The sequence below is a fragment of the Oncorhynchus mykiss genome, chromosome 3 (genome assembly GCF_013265735.2).
Source record: "Oncorhynchus mykiss isolate Arlee chromosome 3, USDA_OmykA_1.1, whole genome shotgun sequence".
Lineage (NCBI taxonomy): Eukaryota > Metazoa > Chordata > Actinopteri > Salmoniformes > Salmonidae > Oncorhynchus > Oncorhynchus mykiss.
The window spans coordinates 1939995-1957492 of record NC_048567.1 but is presented as its reverse complement, the minus strand read 5'-3'; the positions used below and the strand labels follow the sequence as shown (position 1 = coordinate 1957492).

Sequence of the window (17498 nt, the reverse complement as noted above, 5' to 3'; positions counted from 1 at the left end):
AAATTAGCCTTTTTTTCACACACAAAATGCCACAGATGTCTCAAGTTTTGAGGGAGCGTGTAATTGGCATGCTGACTGCAGGAATGTCCACTTGAGCTGTTGCCAGATCATTGATATTACATTTCTCTACCATAAGCCACCTCCAACGTCATTTTAGAGAATTTGGCAGTAAAACCAACCGGTATCACAACAGCAGACCACGGTGTAACCACGCCAGCCCGGGACCTCCACATCCGGCTTCTTCACCTGCGGGATGGTCTGAGACCAGCCATCCACATAGCTGATGAAACTGTGGTTTTGTACAACCAAAGAATTTCTGCACAAAAGGTCAGAAACCGTCTCAGGGAATTTCCTCTGCGTTCTCGTCATCCTCACCAGGGTCTTAACCTGACTGCAGTTTGGCTTTGTAACTGACTTCGGTGAGCAAATTCTCACCTTCGATGGCCACTGGGACGCTGGAGAAGTGTGCGCTTCACGGATGAATCCCGGTTTCAACTGTACCGGGCAGATGGCAAACAGCGTGTATGGCGTCGTGTGGGCGAGCGGTTTGCTGATGTCCTCGTTGTGAATAGAGTGCCCCATGGTGATGGTGGGTTTTATGGTATGGACAGGCATAAGCTATGGACAATAAACACAATTGTATTTTATCGATGAAAATTTGAATGCACAGAGATACCGTGACAAGGTACCATTGTCGTGCCATTCTTCCGCCGCCATCACCTCATATATCCAACAACTTCGCACAGCCATTGAAGAGGAGTGGGACAACATTCCACAGGCCACAATCAACAGCTTGATTAACTCTATGAAAAGGAGTTGTGTCGCGCTGCATGAGACAAATGGTGGTCACACCAGATACTGACTGACTGGTTCTCTGATCCACACCCCTACCTTTTTTTAAGGTATCTGTGACCAACTGATGCATACCTCTATTTCCAGTCATGTGAAATCCATAGATTATGGCCTAATAAATGTGTTTCAATTGGCAGATTTCATTATAATCAATTCAAATGTTATTGGTCAGAAACACGTGTTTAGCAGATGTTATTGTGGGTGTTGGTAAAAACAGTTCTATGAACTGTAATTCAGTAAAATGTTTGAAGTTGTTTGCATGTTGCATTTCTATTTTTGTGTGGTGTAGATAATTAGCATGGATGGGGCTGGATATCTAAATGTAAATAATTGAACACTGGATATGAGACTCACTGTTTATTACTTCTGCCTTTCAAACAGTGACAACGTGTCTTTCAGCTGATTAAAAAGCTACATTTAGGTGAAAGAAAATTCTTACATTTTCAGTATGGCTTTCACTGACATACTGTACCTTTCACTGACATACTGTACCTTTCACTGACATACTGTACCTTTCACTGACATACTGTACCTTGCACTGACATACTGTACCTTGCACTGACATACTGTACCTTTCACTGACATACTGTACCTTTCATTGACATACTGTACCTTGCACTGACATACTGTACCTTTCACTGACATACTGTACCTTGCACTGACATACTGTACCTTTCACTGACATACTGTACCTTGCACTGACATACTGTACCTTTCACTGACATACTGTACCTTGCACTGACATACTGTACCTTTCACTGACATACTGTACCTTGCACTGACATACTGTACCTTTCACTGACATACTGTACCTTGCACTGACATACTGTACCTTTCACTGACATACTGTACCTTTCACTGACATACTGTACCTTGCACTTCCAAACAAGTTGAGCTGAGTAGGAGAGAAGGGGGGACCACTTTACAGTACTTTACACCAGGGTTTCTCAAACCTTTGGGGGCAGGGGACCCTTTTTGTGAGAGCAAATGTATCAGGTACCCCCTCTTAACTCGAGTGAGATGTGCTGCTGTTACTGTTTATTGTCTATCCTGTTGCCTAGTCACTTTATTCAGACCTACAGTTGAAGTCGGAAGTTGACATACACCTTAGCCAAGTACATTTAAACTCAGTCTTTCACAATTTCTGACATTTAGTCCTAGTCAATATTTATTGTCTTAGGTCAGTTAGGATCACCACTTTATTTTAAGAATGTGAAATGTCAGAATAATAGTAGAGAGAATGATTTATTTCATCTTTAATTTCTTTCAACACATTCCCACTGGGTCAGAAGTTTACATACACTCAATTAGTATTTGGTAGCATTGCCTTTAAATTATTTAACTTGGGTCAAACGTTTTGGGCCTTCCACAAGCTCCCCACAATAAGTTTGCTGAATTTTGGCCCATTCCTCCTGACAAAGCTGGTGTAAATGAGTCAGGTTTGTAGACCTCCTTGCTCGCACACGCCTTTTCAGTTCTGCCCACACATTTTCTACAGGATTGAGGTCAGGGCTTTGTGATGGCCACTCCAATACCTTGACGTTGTTGTCCCCAAGCATACTTTGGAAGTACGCTTGGGGTCATTGTCCATTTGGAAGACCCATTTGCGAACAAGCTTTGACTTCCTGACTGATGTCTTGAGATGTTGTTTCAATATATCCACATAATTTTCCTGCCTCCTGATGCCATCTATTTTGTGAAGTGCACCAGGCCCTCCTGCAGCAAAGCACCCCGACAACATGATGCTACCAACCCTGTGCTTCACTGTTGGGATGGTGTTCTTCGGCTTACAAGCCTCCCCCTTTTTCCTTCAAACATAACGATGGCCATTATGGCAAACAATTCTATTTTTGTTTCATCAGACCAGAGGACATTTCTCCAAAAAGTTAAAATATTTGTCCCCATGTGCAGTTGCAAACATAGTCTGCCTTTTTTATGGCGGTTTTGGAGCAGTGGCTACTTCCTTGCTGAGCGGCCTTTCAGGTTATGTTGATATAGGACTCGTTTTACCGTGGATATAGATACTTTTGTACCTGTTTCCTCCAGCATCTTCACAAGGTGCAGGTTTCAAGCTAATTTCCTGCAATTCCTCACGCCTCTGTTTTGGTAAAAAGCTGAGGGATGGGCCTGGAGAAATTTAACCAATCTCAAATTCATAGACAGAGCTATGGATGCAAGGACTTACCATCCATGATATCAAAATGATAGTTTAATCCATGTTTTGAGGCTATACACTGTTTATAATTTATATTGTTTACAAACATTGGAGTAAAACAAGGTTACATTTTAGGTTATGATGGGGTACTACAGTTGAACTAAGCTCCTGAGGCATTTATAAGTTAGATTCTTCAAGAATCACTGGATACATGTTTGTATGTATTAATTAAGGATTCTAGCTTTAAATTACAGTGTATTTTTATAAACAAATTATAATAATTTGTGGGGAATACAAGAAGTGTTACATATAAAAATGTATAATTGGTGGAGCACTGTGGATATCAATATCCCTGTGAGCCTCCCAGGCCCATGTTGCCCAGGGTTAAAAACAGACATTTTAGATTCAAAATATTACATTGTATTGTATTTTATTACACCGTCTACGCTTATTCAACGGGTTGCATGGCCTAAATTCGATTAATCTGTTGTTGATAGAAATATTCATAAAAAATAAATAATGACATATTTTTTAAAGACCTGGGGGTACCTGCAGTACCTCCGTAGACCCCCACTTTGAGAACCCCTGCTTTACACCAATTACTGTTAGTTCTGGGGAGTAAATCTTTAACTTTATCGACATCTAGTGGCTAAATGTAGTTTTGTTTTTCGATGAACGCCCCATTTAATTTCATTTTATTGATCAATTATGATGTCTCAAATGACACTCCAGCTCATGTGGTACACTGCTTTTGAGGTGACTGGTCAAAATATTGCACAACATGGGGGGGAAATTGTGCAGTATTTGGATGAAAGTAATACCAGAAGGCTAAAACATGATTGGTGATAAAATACTGTCTGAATTTAAAACGGTCCTAGAAGCAGTAAGAGGTAGGAGTATATTCTTCGCAGCTACCAAAAGCCTGCCACTAATACCCTCAAAAAAGATTAGTTTAACTGCCGCAAATACTGCGTCCAAAATAACACCGGCTTTTTTACGGCAGTAATTAGCAGTGTTTTCGGCAATTACTGCGTCCAACATTGCACAGTTACAGCAATTTCAAAACTGCAATCTTTTTGGTACCCTCATGTGCTGACATGGCTACGCTAGTTGTTGTAGTTTCGACGGGTGTGTGTGCAGTGGTGTAGGCTGATTGGTGGTAGTGCTTGTGCTCCCTATCACTCAGAAGTTAAGGTGACAACAATGCCTGCCATAGACGTTTCCCATTTACTTCGAATGTTCAAAATCATAGGGTAAGAACACTTAAAGCCTTTCAAAGCGAGTAATTATGGCTAGCCACAGCAGTCAACTAGCTAGTTGTTTAGCTTTCTAGCACATTCACTCATTTGTTTGTAAACATTTATCAAACCAGCTACCCCACATGCTCTTTTCAAACTGTCAACAGAGTAGCTAGGAAGCACCAATATATTCCAAGTCTAAAAACCACTTGAGGTTAAATACATTCGATTACATTCGACACAAATCACATGGCCAGGAATCAGATTTGTATCTGACATCAAACCACTTGAAATATCCGATTCCATGTGCTTTTTAGTCGTTCAAACTGCAGGGAAAGGAACAGATTCAAATCGGATATGAAATAGGATTTGAGTCACTTCAAACTGCCAATGTAAACACGGCTTTACTAATCCCAATCCAACTAATTTAATTCCACCTGTCATTTGCGGGTTATTCTAGGACTGTTCGCTGTATCAGTGGTCTGCTGGTGTTAAGCGACAACTGAGCATCGTGTGACCAACCACAAACCTTGTTACTCTGTTCCAGTCGTTCTTTGGCCAATGAAATTGCTTCTTTTAGGGAGGTCACACACGGTGGCGGTAATGTTATGGAGTTTTTCCCTTCAAGTCTATCAGGTTGAAAAACATAGGCCTCATAGTAATTGACAACTAAGAAGCTGGAGTGTTGGGCCAAACATTCAGATAACGAACAACGTCCTTTAATACTTCTGCATGAGAACAAGTAAAACTATAGCAAGATGGTGGTTCTCAAAATCCGAGACCAGGTAAGTGATCCGTCTTGTCAAAACGAAGGTAGCTAATATTAGCTAGCAAGCTAGTGAAATTGCTAGCACGTTCTCAACAGCAGAATGTGCAGGCAGGGCCACACTGATGTAATGGTGGATAACTAACTAGCTAAATGATGGGATTTGTGAGATGTAACGTTCAACTAAACTCTATAAGTGCGTACTCGAGGTCATAGGTTTTCGTGTAAATCAGTAAACAAGCTTATCTAACGTTGGCCAATTAGCGCACTGTACCCATTTAGCTAGCTTAGCCATATGGTAGCTAGCTATGCCTATGGTAAACTAGCTGGAAACGCAATTTACTAGCTAGCTAGCTAAACTGGATCTGCGTGAAGCTAGCCACAATAGTGGAATTTGCTGTTCGCCTTCAAAATAAATGTCCCCCATTGAAAGTGATGCAAATGTATACAAATAACTGAATCATGCCATATTTGGATAATGCTAAATAAGGTCGGAATGTTATATAAGTTCAACAAAAGACAATTTGAGCAAAGTAAAAATATGTTAATTGTACTGTTGATGTATTCGAGTTTAGAATAGCATTGGGGGCATACCTACTGTATATGTACTGTACAGCCTAATGTATGGGTGTTGCACCCATGAAATAGGTTATCAGTCTACTCTGTGACACTCACAGAACTCAAGTATTAGTGTCTTAACCCTTATTGTGGGATTATAAAACTGTGCAAAATTTGCCACAATCTTTCAACCTATTGGAAATGCATAGTTACACGTATTGCGGGACTTTGAACCTGGCGTGAAAGGAGCCAAATGTAAGTATAATGTGTAAAGTATTCCTGTTTCAGACCAGGCCAGAAGAAGTTATGCAAAATACGGTCATATGTCTTGTTGACCCCAAGATGGCCTGCCATACAACAATTGTGAGTAGAGGTCACCCGATTATGATTTTTCGATACCGATTATTGGAGGACCAACAAATCCGATACCGATTAATCAGCCATTTTTTAAAATTTTTAATATATGTATAATTGTAATAATGACAATTACAACAATACTGAATGAACAATGAAAACATATTTTAACTTAATGTAATACATAATCATTTTAGACTCAAATAAATAATGAAACATGTTCAATTTGGTTTAAATAATGCAAAAACAAAGTGTTGGAGAAGTAAAAGAAATACGGGCCTTAGTTCCTGGATTTTACCATATTAATGACCTGTCATTTCGAAAACAACGTTTATTCTTTCAGTGAAATATGGAACCGTTCTGTATTTTATCGAACGGGTGGCAACCCTAAGTCTAAATGTTGCTGTTACATTGCACAACCTTCAATGGGGGATACGAAAAACCAGTTTTCTGCCGATCTTTATCTTTGAGCACTGTAGAAAAGACTGAAATCTTGCAGTAGGAGGTGACTTCTCTGGATTTCTTTTTTGCGTAGGAATAACTACTTGGTTCTTTGTTTGAAGGTACATTTCACTCCTTGACAAGTCACTAGAGACTCAAAGCACGAGGGTAGAACACATTTCAAACGTTGCTTGCGCTCATGTAGGTAGCAACCCTTTCGAGAAGGCACATCTTTAACTGCTTGAAAGGTGGCCCAAGTCAGCTGTTCTGACCAAGATCAAACTCTGCTGAGGGAGCAGGATGGCCTGACGGGATTCGGAGTGCTTCCAGATCGCTCTCTTAATCTAATGGCCTGCTCACTCTCCTTTCCTTGTGCTAGTCTGGCTGCACGCCCATCCCGTCTCTCCGGTGCTCTATCTCCAGTCTCTGCTGTTCAAGCTCTAATTGTTGTTGCTCCAACTTCACCTTTAGTTCTAACTCCCTTAGTTGCACATCTATGGGATGTACTCTACCCCCCCACACACACACACCTCATCAGCCTCTCCCCTCCGGAAGGATCTCCTACACCGAAGCAGTACTCATCAACTCTTCGACCACTGCTCTCGGAATTCCACAATGCTTTGAAATGACGAGGAGATGAGTCTTTATACATTTATCTAGCATCTCCCATGTAGGGTTTTCCACAAATGTGTGTTTATGCAACTTTCCAAATGATTCCCCCAATTTTATAACCCTTATCAAAACAACTGGAGCGCTGGGCCAGCAGCTCTTAAATAGCACCTGGGCCAGCACAAGTGAAACACCTTCCCACTAACGAGATGGAAACCAGCACAGGTGTAACATGTACTGATGTCACCTCGTTATTCAATCGGTGCACCCTACGTGCTAAGGAGATGCACGTGCTAAAGTCCAACCTCAAAACAAATGGATAAACCAAAGCCTGTAACAATGTTCAGTTCGTTTAATAGGCTGAATGCTTAATTTGGCTAATTTTGCACTGGTGTTGAGTCCCACAATAAGAGCTAAGACGCTAATATTTATGTAAACTCTACGTAGTTGTGTTCTGTAAGTGTCACTGATTAGGCTGATACCCAATTTCATGCGTGCAACATCCATAGGTCCAAATATGGCATGATTAAACTATTTCTGTTTGAATCACTTTCAATGGAAGACTTTTATTTTGAAGGCAAACTGCAAATTCCCCTATTGTGGCTAATCCCTATTATGGCTAGCTTCACACAGGTTTAAACTGGTAGGTTAGCTACCAAGCTAAACCACGATTAATAGTGTGCCAGAGTTCCAGTTTGGTTAGCGAATATTAGCTATCCCAGGCAATGTATTATAGCTAGTGTTAGTTAGTTATAGCTACCAGCTAAATAATCCAATTGCCACTAGTGTTGAAGGAGAGCTAGAGCTAGCTAGGGACCTAACTGCCTACAGTACTACTGTGACGACACGCATCACCATCACTTTTCAACAACTATTGAACTGAAGCCAAGGAATGCAAGCATGTTGAGCTGGGTAGTGGAGCTGGTTTTCAGTGTCACTGTGTATGGTGTATTGTTTCACCTACCTCAACATCACTAAACAAATAGGCCTTTTTGGAACAATGTTTCCTTACATTGTGTTACTTGCGACTATGGTTCGTTATCAGGAAATGGCTGGCTATAGACCTTAGTGAGCAACCTTATCATGCAAGGCCCACATTCCCTACTGCACTTTCTCCGAAATTGTTGTTACTTACATAGCCCAATTTTGTATCCTGAATTCACAGCAGCATTTTGCCTAATAAATCAGACTGATACCAGCTTTCTGGTATACATTCTGAAATAAAGCACTGGGAAAAACTTGGAAAGTTTCCTTACAAGCTAGAATGTTGAATAAAATTACATTTGAACCTACTCTACTTTTTGCTGTTGGTCCTGAGACAAAATATCCCCAGGAATGTATTATTTCCCTGACTCTGTAGAGCGCCGGGACTGCCTTTGAGATTTACATCACCTGGCCCAAGTTTGCTTAGTATGGATGCATTGCATGCATGTACTTCCATCTTGTGGCAGCAGGTACCCTAGTGGTTTGATCACTGGTTCAAACCCCTGAGCCGACTAGGTAAAATGTAATCTGCTGATGTGCCCTTGAGCAGGGCACTTTGCCCTAATTGTTCTGGGTAAGAGCGTCTGCTAAATGACGTAAATGTTGTACCCGTGCCTTAGGTCATGAGCATACAAATTGTGACGGCCACACAGAGACCTGCGATTGGTAGTCGGTTTACTAATACTTTTCCTGTGGATATTCTGTCTAAAAAAATAATAAGAATAATTCACCAGCAGACAACAGGCAGAGTAAGTTCAAATGAAGTTTATTCAATATTCTGACTTGTAAAAAGGGACTATTCGTTAGTTTTTTATTGTCAAAGGTCGAGACGAGAGTGGCCACTCCACACTCTGACATGTTGAGGCTAAGCAGCCTTTGGTTAACTGGTACTTGCACCCTAAAAGATCCAGACATAGCTCTCTAGTCTTCTTCTCCTATATCAGTGTATGCCCTGGGCCTGCTCCTATCCAGCCTCATCTCATTTATAGATCTAGGCCTAATTCATGCACAATAACTTTTCTGAGTTGTTGCTCTACACATCTCAATATTCTCTCATTGAGATGGTATAATATATGGAATGTTTTTAAATGAATGTGAAAAGTAGTGTCACTGTGCTGTACTGCATCCATTGCTGTTGATAATACAAGGCCTTACATAGACTAGATCATGTTGTTTTGAATAGAAGACCATGGTCACTAAAATATTGGCATGTCATTTTGTCCATTGATGGGTTATTGAATAGTTTTATAAAGGGTATGGTGGAGGGGTGGTAAAAGTGGATGTGTGATTTATTGACAGTTGGAGAATGAATAACGAAAGGCTCTACTGTGCCACACTTGTACTTATCATAGCCTGAATAGCTTGCTCTTATCATTACTGGACCGTCTTTATCACACCGGCAGTATATGCTGCATGAATGCTAGTAGCTAGGCTTTGTGTTTGCACATGGGTCCTGCGTGCTAGTCTTTGACGCTTTCAAGACTGTTCCAGAGTCTGTCTGAGTTATGTGTGCACACATGCTATACTTGCGACATATATATATGCACATGTATCCCCTCATTGTGTTTGTCATAGATGATCATGTGACCAGACTCCAATGAGAGAGGCTCAGGAGTTGCCAAAGAGCTGTCTCCATGGTGACGGTATTAACTAGATTGGATTGTAGGAGGTGGTGGTGCACTGCAGGGTCGGTTGTGCTGCTGGAGAGGCTTAGAAAACCTATTACACTGGATCAGGGCTAGTTGTCCGTCGCCCTTCGGAGAGAAAGACAACGGGGCATCTTTTTAAACAAAACATTTATTGTAGCACAAGTGCTTACTTGTTACACTGGTTGTATCCAGTGGATCTTCTAACCTCAATTGTAGCCTGCATTTTTAATAGCAGAATGAGGGGGAGTGCCTGAAGCAAATTATATTCAACGCTTCTTTTCAATAGACATCAGGAACTGCCCTGATACATCAGGAACTCCCCTGATCACATGGTTGACATTGAATTAGTGTATTCTGTAGTATTGTTTTGAGAGGTCTTTCCAATTCTCTCTACGGTGATACATTAACATGTTGATAAAGGCCCAAGCTATAGGACAACAGAATAATGTACCAGAACTAGGACTTGGCTCTGTGATCTTGCTCATTCAGAAGCCTAGAAATTAGAGGTCGACCGATTTTATGATTTTTCAACGCCGATACCAATACCGATTTATTGGAGGACCAAAAAAAGGCGATACCGACTAATCGGACAATTTTTTTTTTTTTAAATTACAAAATTGTAATAATGACAATTACAACAATACTGAATGAACACTTATTTTAACTTAATATAATACATCAATACAAATCTATTTAGCCTCAAATAAATAATGAAACGTGTTCTATTTGGTTTAAATAATGCAAAAACAAAGTGTTAGAAGTAAAAGTGCAATATGTGCCATGTAAAAAAAGCTAACGTTTGAGTTCCCCATTTGAGCGTTTGAGCTCAGAACATGAGAACATATGAAAGTTGGTGGTTCCTTTTAACCTTCGAATCTGGGGGGGCCTCAGTCGTGGTTTCAACTTGCTGTTTAGTGTTTGAATAGTAGAATACTTAAGGTGCAAATTCTAAATGCGGTTGTGCACCAGCAGCTTTCTCTTATGTCAATCATTTACAGTCACTCAATTAGCCCATGTCCACTACCATTTTATTTTAGTCTTGCCAGCTAACATATCTATCTAAACTTGTAGTATTCATGGTCAAATCCCGACCAGGCATGCAGGGCACGTGCCCAGGGGCCCTGACCTCCAGGGGGCCCCCATTGATTTTGTTAGTCACTCTCACTCTGATATCATACTAATATAGCATAAGTCATTCAAAATGTGTAGAACTGCAGGAAATTAACTTTAAAAAAAATGTTTTTTTAAAATTCTCTGCCGTCAAAAGGGCAGAGAATTTAACCCAACCAAATCTTGCTTGGGGGCCCCAAAATGGACACGTGTTCATGAGCATGGGTCCCAGGCTGGATCCTTGGGTCTCATTTGGGTCCCAGACTAAAAGATTTAAGAACCCCTGATCTAGTCAGTTGACAACCTTTTTGTGTGAAAACAGAGAGCGTTATTGTCATGATGTGATTGGTACGTAGCCCCACTAGTAGCCACCACCAACATGGACAATGATGTGAGTCAAGTCAAACAATTACCAGATTAAGAAATGTGATCCTACAGTGTTTTCTGCCATGTAGGAATGAATGAGACGGACTGGTGTTTTGTCTCAGATCTGATTTGTAACATCGCTGACTAAGCAAAGACTGAGACCAACAGTCAGTAGGCCTATTCAAACAAACGTGCGTTGCAAGGGCATTGGAATGAGAGGGATGTAAATCTGAAGGCCATAGGTCTGCTCTACTGTATTTTGTCATATGTCAGTTCCTGAATCATTGTAAGTATGTATTGACAGGGGAGAATGGATGGAGCAGTCCATCAGGGTGTAGGTAGGCCCAGGGTTCGGTCCCAAATTGCACCCTATTCCCTATACAGTGCACTACTTTTGACGAGGACCCATAGGGTTTTGGTCAAAAGAAGTGCACTGTATAGGGAATAGGGTGCCATTTGGGATGCCATCTGTCTCAGAAGGCTGTGCAGGGCAGCGCTAGAGGGCTGCTGTGCTGATGGAGGAGGAGGAAGTGCATTAGCTAATTAGCTGGGCCACTGGAACACATCAGATGTCCTGAGTGGTTTACTCATCATTTAGGCCCCGTCTCCTCCTCTCTGCAAGAAGAAAAACAAGGGCCCCAAATAGGCTGCATCCATTACAATGGTACTTCAACTTTATGGTATAGTAATGAATGGTACTTTATGGTATGCTGATTAATGGCGGTAAAGGATGTGGATGTGAGGTATTGACCCCAGGAACAGGAATTCATGGCGTCAGCTAATGGGGATCTGAATAAAGATGAACGGTGCTGAATGTACACATGCAGGCTGGAGCACAAAGCTAGCTGTCTGTCCTACTCAGAATACACTAGAAAACAATGGTGAGCCTACTGGTCATATCCTTTCTATTAATATCATCAGTTACCGTCCATGCCTTTGTCTTAGCAACCGTCCCCAGAGAGGTGGGAAGTGCTTGTCAGTATTATCCAAGCAAAACTTAATGGAAAGTAAACAACAGTCTGAGTAGGCTAATTTCACCCAGTGAGTTGTCTGTTTACTTGTTGGCAGCGTGGATGAAGTCAGAGTTAAAGGGTTTGTGGCAAGCCAGGGAATGTACCTTCTGGCTCTCATGGGCAATCAGGCCCTCAGAGCCTCTGCGTCCCAAATGGCACTACTTTTGTCGTGCACTGGTCAAAAGTAGTGCACGTACACTACTACATAGTTTGGGATGCATCTCCTGGAAGTGCTCCCCTGCCCTCAGAGTGCTCCCTATCCTCCAGGTCAGTCAGTACCCCCTCCCTCCAGGTCAGTCAGTACTAGAGGTCGACCGATTAATCGGAATGGCCGATTAATTAGTGCCGATTTCACGTTTCCGTAACAATCGGAAAACTGTATTTTGGGGCGCCGATTTTACCCATTTTTTTTAATTTTTTTTACACCTTTTATTTAATCTTTATTTAACTAGGCAAGTCAGTTAAGAACACATTCTTATTTTCAATGACGGCCTAGGAACAGTGGGTTAACTGTCTCGTTCAGGGGCAGAAAGAAAGACAGATTTTCACCTTGTCAGCTCGGGGGATCCAATCTTGCAACCTTACAGTTAACTAGTCCAACGCAATAATGACCTGCCTCTCTCTCGTTGCACTCCACAAGGAGTGTTACGCGAATACAGTAAGTTGCTAGCTAGCATTAAACTTATCTTATAAAAAAAACAATCAATCATAATCACTAGTTAACTACACATGGTTGATGATATTACTAGTTTATGTAGCGTGTCCTGCGTTACATATAATCTGACTGCGCATTCAAGTATCTAAGTATCTGACTGATTGGTGGTAGGCAGAAGCAGGAGCGTAAACATTCAAACAGCACTTTCAAGCGTTTTGCCAGCAGCTCTTCGTTGTGCGTCAAGCATTGCTCTGTTTATGACTTCAAGCCTATCAACTCCCGAGATGAGGCTTGTGTAACTGAAGTGAAATGGCTAGCTATTTAGTGCGTGCTAATTGTCATTGTGTTGCTGGTTCGAGCCCAGGTAGGGGCGAGGAGAGGGATGGAAGCTATACTTTTACACTGGCAATACTAAAGTGCCTATAAGAACATCCAATAGTCAAAGGTTAATTAAATACAAATGGAATAGAGGGAAATATTCCTATAATAACTACAACCTAAAACTTCTTAACTGGGAATATTGAAGACTCATGTTAAAAGGAACCACCAGCTTTCATATGTTCTCATGTTCTGAGCAAGGAACTGAAACGTTCACTTTCTTACATTGCAATATGTGCTCTTTTACTTTCTTCTCAACACTTTTTTTTGTTGCAATATTTAAACAATTGAACATGCTTCATTATTTACTTGAGGCTAAATTGATTTTATTGATGTATTATATTAAGTTAAAATACGTTTTCATTCAGTATTGTTGTAATTGTCATTATTACAAATAAATAAATAAAAAATTGGCCGATTTAATCAGCTTTTTTGGTCCTCCAATAATCGGTATCGGCGTTGAAAAAACATAATCGGTCGACCTCTAGTCAGTACCCCCTCCCTCCAGGTTTGCAATGGAAAAACAAAACAGCCCCAATGGTCACCAGCAGTCACACGGCTCTGTGTTATGTTACACTGTGTTGCAGATTGAGTGACGCTGCTGCCTTGGAGGTCAATGGGATATTATATTATCAGAGGATTTACCATAATGGATGAGCTGTACAATATCTCACTGCGTGTTGATGTGTCAATCAATTCCCCCTCAGCCTTGGGCCTTTGTGATTTAGAGAGGAGCCCAGACACTTTTGTGAGTGAATGAGTCGTGTGTGTGTTGAGGAGGATGAGAGCTCTTGTTCTCTCGATACCATAGTGAGGTATTGGGCCAAAGAACTCCAGGTTAGCTGCCTTTGCACAGCCACAATGAGGTTGTCGCCATGGTTCTAGTAGTGACTGTATAGGCTCCATGTCTCACTATAGAGCTGAGATTTTAACCTACTTGGTTTTTATTCTTGGATTGTTCCTTTGTGTTGGTTTTAGCTAAGCTGATTGAATAGTAACAGGTCTTTGAGAGGCACTGAGTGTTCAAATTAATGAATGACACTGTCCCCCTGTCTCTCTCTGTCCCCCTGTCTCTCTCTGTCCCCCTGTCTCTCTCTGTCCCCCTGTCTCTCTCTGTCCCCCTGTCTCTTCCAGCCTGGCCTACTGAAAGCCATCTTCAATGTGGACCCAGATGAAGTGCGCTCCCTCATATTTCAGAAAGAGGATGTGAATGTTCAGGTAATCATCCCAGCTGTTTCCTACCATTATTCCCACCCTCCTGTCTGTCCTCTGGATAGTAACACTCTTTCCCCCCCCCCCCCCCCACATTTATAACTGAAGTCATTTGTTGCCAAAATCTAGGGTTGCAAAATTCTGATAACTTAAATGCCCAGGTTTTCCCAGAAATCTCGATATGAAGACTTCCTGAATCAGAATGGAATAAGTAGGAATTCCGGAACCCTCTGTCTAACCAGGATTTCTGGAAAAACCTGTGAATGTTAGGAAAGTTACTGGAATTTTGCAACCCTACTGAATGTTTTAGCCTGATCAGAACGGTTAACTCCTTTCATCAGCCGTAGGCACCTTGTTCAGTATCTGTCACTTTACAGTACTGTAGTTCATGATCTGGTTCTACTTAGTTTATGACATTCTTCCTCGTTCTTATAGGCTGGAGCAGACTTGGTTTGTCTCAAAATAAGACCTTTTTAAAGGGCTGTAGCCTTTTAGCAGGGTTTCCTAAACTTGGTCTAGGGGCCCTCCTTGGGTGCACATGTCGTTTTTTGCCCAGGCACTATGCAGCTGATTCAAATAACCAACTCAGCATCAAGCTTTGATTATTTGAGTCAGGACCAAGTTTGGGAAACCCTGTGTTCAAGTACATACACTACCGTTCAAAAGTTTGGGGTCACTTAGAAATGTCCTTGTCATGTTTCAATATATTGGTATCACTTCGCGGCAGAGGGATACATCCGAGGTGAGGATTTACAGATTTACTCCCGTGTACACTTGTCACGGCTGGGGTCCGCCCCTATATATAGACCCCATGGCCGCGATACACATTTTCTCGGCGGACATCCGTATGGTTTGAGGTACAAACTTTCTGAATTTCGCTTAGTAAGTCACTGGTAAGTATACTGACTGGCTGTTTGCAGCTGGCCACGTGGCCAGAACCCTCTTCAGTGCTCTACTCGCTGCGTGTGGTTGATCTGTATCTTCCGCCCGTGGTTTGTCTTGCTTGTGTTTTGTTAGCGTTACACTACAACTGTGTGCATCAATTTAATATATTGGTTGCTCTTGCTGCCACAAACAGTATTTTACTTACACAACTTGCTGACTGGCTTGTTCTGTGTGTGTTGTGAATTGCTTTAACCTTTCTAGCGCTAGCGGAACCCCTCGACAACATTCCGCTGAAAACGCAGCGTGCGAAATTCCAAAAATATTTTTTAGAAATATGTAACTTTCACACATTAAGAAGTCCAATACATCTTGTTAATCTACCCATCGTGTCCGATTTCAAAAATGCTTTACAGCTAAAGCACAACATATATCGTGGTGGGCTTCCACTTTGATACATTAACTTTGGAGTTCCTTAACAGAGTTACTCCATATGGTGCTGTTTTGTTTTCTGCTTGGATATTAAACCAGCTAGGTAATATCGCAGTTGGCGTAAAAAAACAAAACAACATGCTACGTCAGAGCCAAGTCACTAAAACACACAGCCTTTTTTCCAGCCAGAGATAGGAATCACAAAAAGCAGAAATATAGATAAAATGAATCACTAACCTTTGATGATCTTCATCAGATGACACTCATAGGACATCATGTTACACAATACATGTATGTTTTGTTCGATAATGTGCATATTTATATCCAAAAATCTCAGTTTACATTGGCGCATTACGTGCAGTAATGTTTTGATACCAAAACATCCGGTGATTTTGCAGAAATACTCATAATAAACATTGATAAAATATACAAGTGTTATTCACAGAATTAAAGAGACTTCTCTGTCGGGAGTGCGCGTCATGAGACCAAGGCTCTCTGCCAGACCACTGACTCAGAGGTCTCATGAGCCCCTCCTTTATAGTAGAATCCTCAAACCAGTTTCTAAAGACGGCTGACATCTAGTGGAAGCCCTAGGAAGTGCAACCTCATCCATATCTCAATGTGTATTCGGTCGGCCAAGCTTTGAAAAACTACAAACTTCAATGTCCCACTTCCTGGTTGGATTTTTCTCAGGTTTTCGCCTGCCATATGAGTTCTGTTATACTTACAGACATCATCCAAACAGTTTTAAAAACTTCAGAGTGTTTTCTATCAAATACTAATAATAATATGCATATATTAGCATCTGGGGCAGAGTAGGAGGCAGTTCACTCTGGGCACGCTGTTTATCCAAAAGTGAAAATGCTGCCCCCTATCCCAAAAAGGTTAACATGCCGTTCTCTGCTAATTACCCTACAGGGTTTTTTTTCTTGTTCTTTCCCCTGCAGAATGTAAGAGTATCGTGGTGGGCTTCCACTTTGATACATTAACTTTGGAGTTCCTTAACAGAGTTACTCCATATGGTGCTGTTTTGTTTTCTGCTTGGATATTAAACCAGCTAGGTAATATCGCAGTTGGCGTAAAAAAACAAAACAACCCATAAATCAAATCTATTACCTGGTTGATGTTTTTGTGTCAGCCTGTTTTTCCCATACGGGTCTTCCCTGTTTTTTGCAGAGGTACTGGGTAATTTATCAAGTCAAAGTTTATTTGTCACGTGCGCTGAATACAACATTGAAATGCTTATTTACAAGCTCTAACCAATAGTGCAAAAAAGGTATTAGGTGAACAATGGGTAGGTAAAGAAATAAAACAACAGTAAAAAGACTGGCTATATACAGTAGCGAGGCTATAACAGTAGCGAGGCTACATACAGACACCGGTTAGTCAGACTAATTTGAGGTAGTATGTACATATGGTTACTATGCATATATGATGAACAGAGTAGCAGTAGCGTAAAAGAGGGGTTGGTGGGTGGGACACAATGCAGATAGCCCGGTTAGCCAATGTGCGGGAGCACTGGTTGGTCGGCCCAATTGAGGTAGTATGTACATGAATGTATAGTTAGTGACTGCATATATGATAAACGGAGAGTAGCAGCAGCGTAAAAAGAGGGGTTGGAGGGGGGGTACACAATGCAAATAGTCCAGGTAGCTATTTGATTACCTGTTCAGGAGTCTTATGGCTTGTGGGGAAAAACTGTTGAGAAGCCTTTTTGTCCTAGCTCCGGTACCGCTTGCCATGCGGTAGTAGAGAGAACAGACTATGGCTGGAGTCTTTGACAATTTTGTGGGCCTTCCTCTGACACAGCCTGGTGTAGAGGTCCTGGATGGCAGGCAGTTTGG

At 41.4% G+C, this 17498-nt stretch overlaps 1 protein-coding gene across 3 annotated transcripts in view; it reads left to right on the top strand.

Annotated features, from left to right (window-relative positions):
* Positions 1–4129: 4129 nt before the first annotated feature.
* The window catches only part of LOC110516567 (serine/threonine-protein phosphatase 6 regulatory ankyrin repeat subunit A), a 36793-nt gene continuing 23424 nt past the window's right edge, over positions 4130–17498 (top strand). For 2 of the 3 annotated variants that reach the window (XM_036965528.1, XM_036965525.1), the window contains exons 1-2: positions 4710–5030; positions 14263–14346. In XM_036965528.1, coding sequence (XP_036821423.1) covers positions 5004–5030; positions 14263–14346 — 111 coding nt within the window. In that variant the 5' untranslated portion in view covers positions 4710–5003. Of the gene's footprint in view, positions 4261–4709; positions 5031–14262; positions 14347–17498 lie in introns of those variants that run through there. The other variant, XM_036965532.1, reaches the window with a different exon arrangement.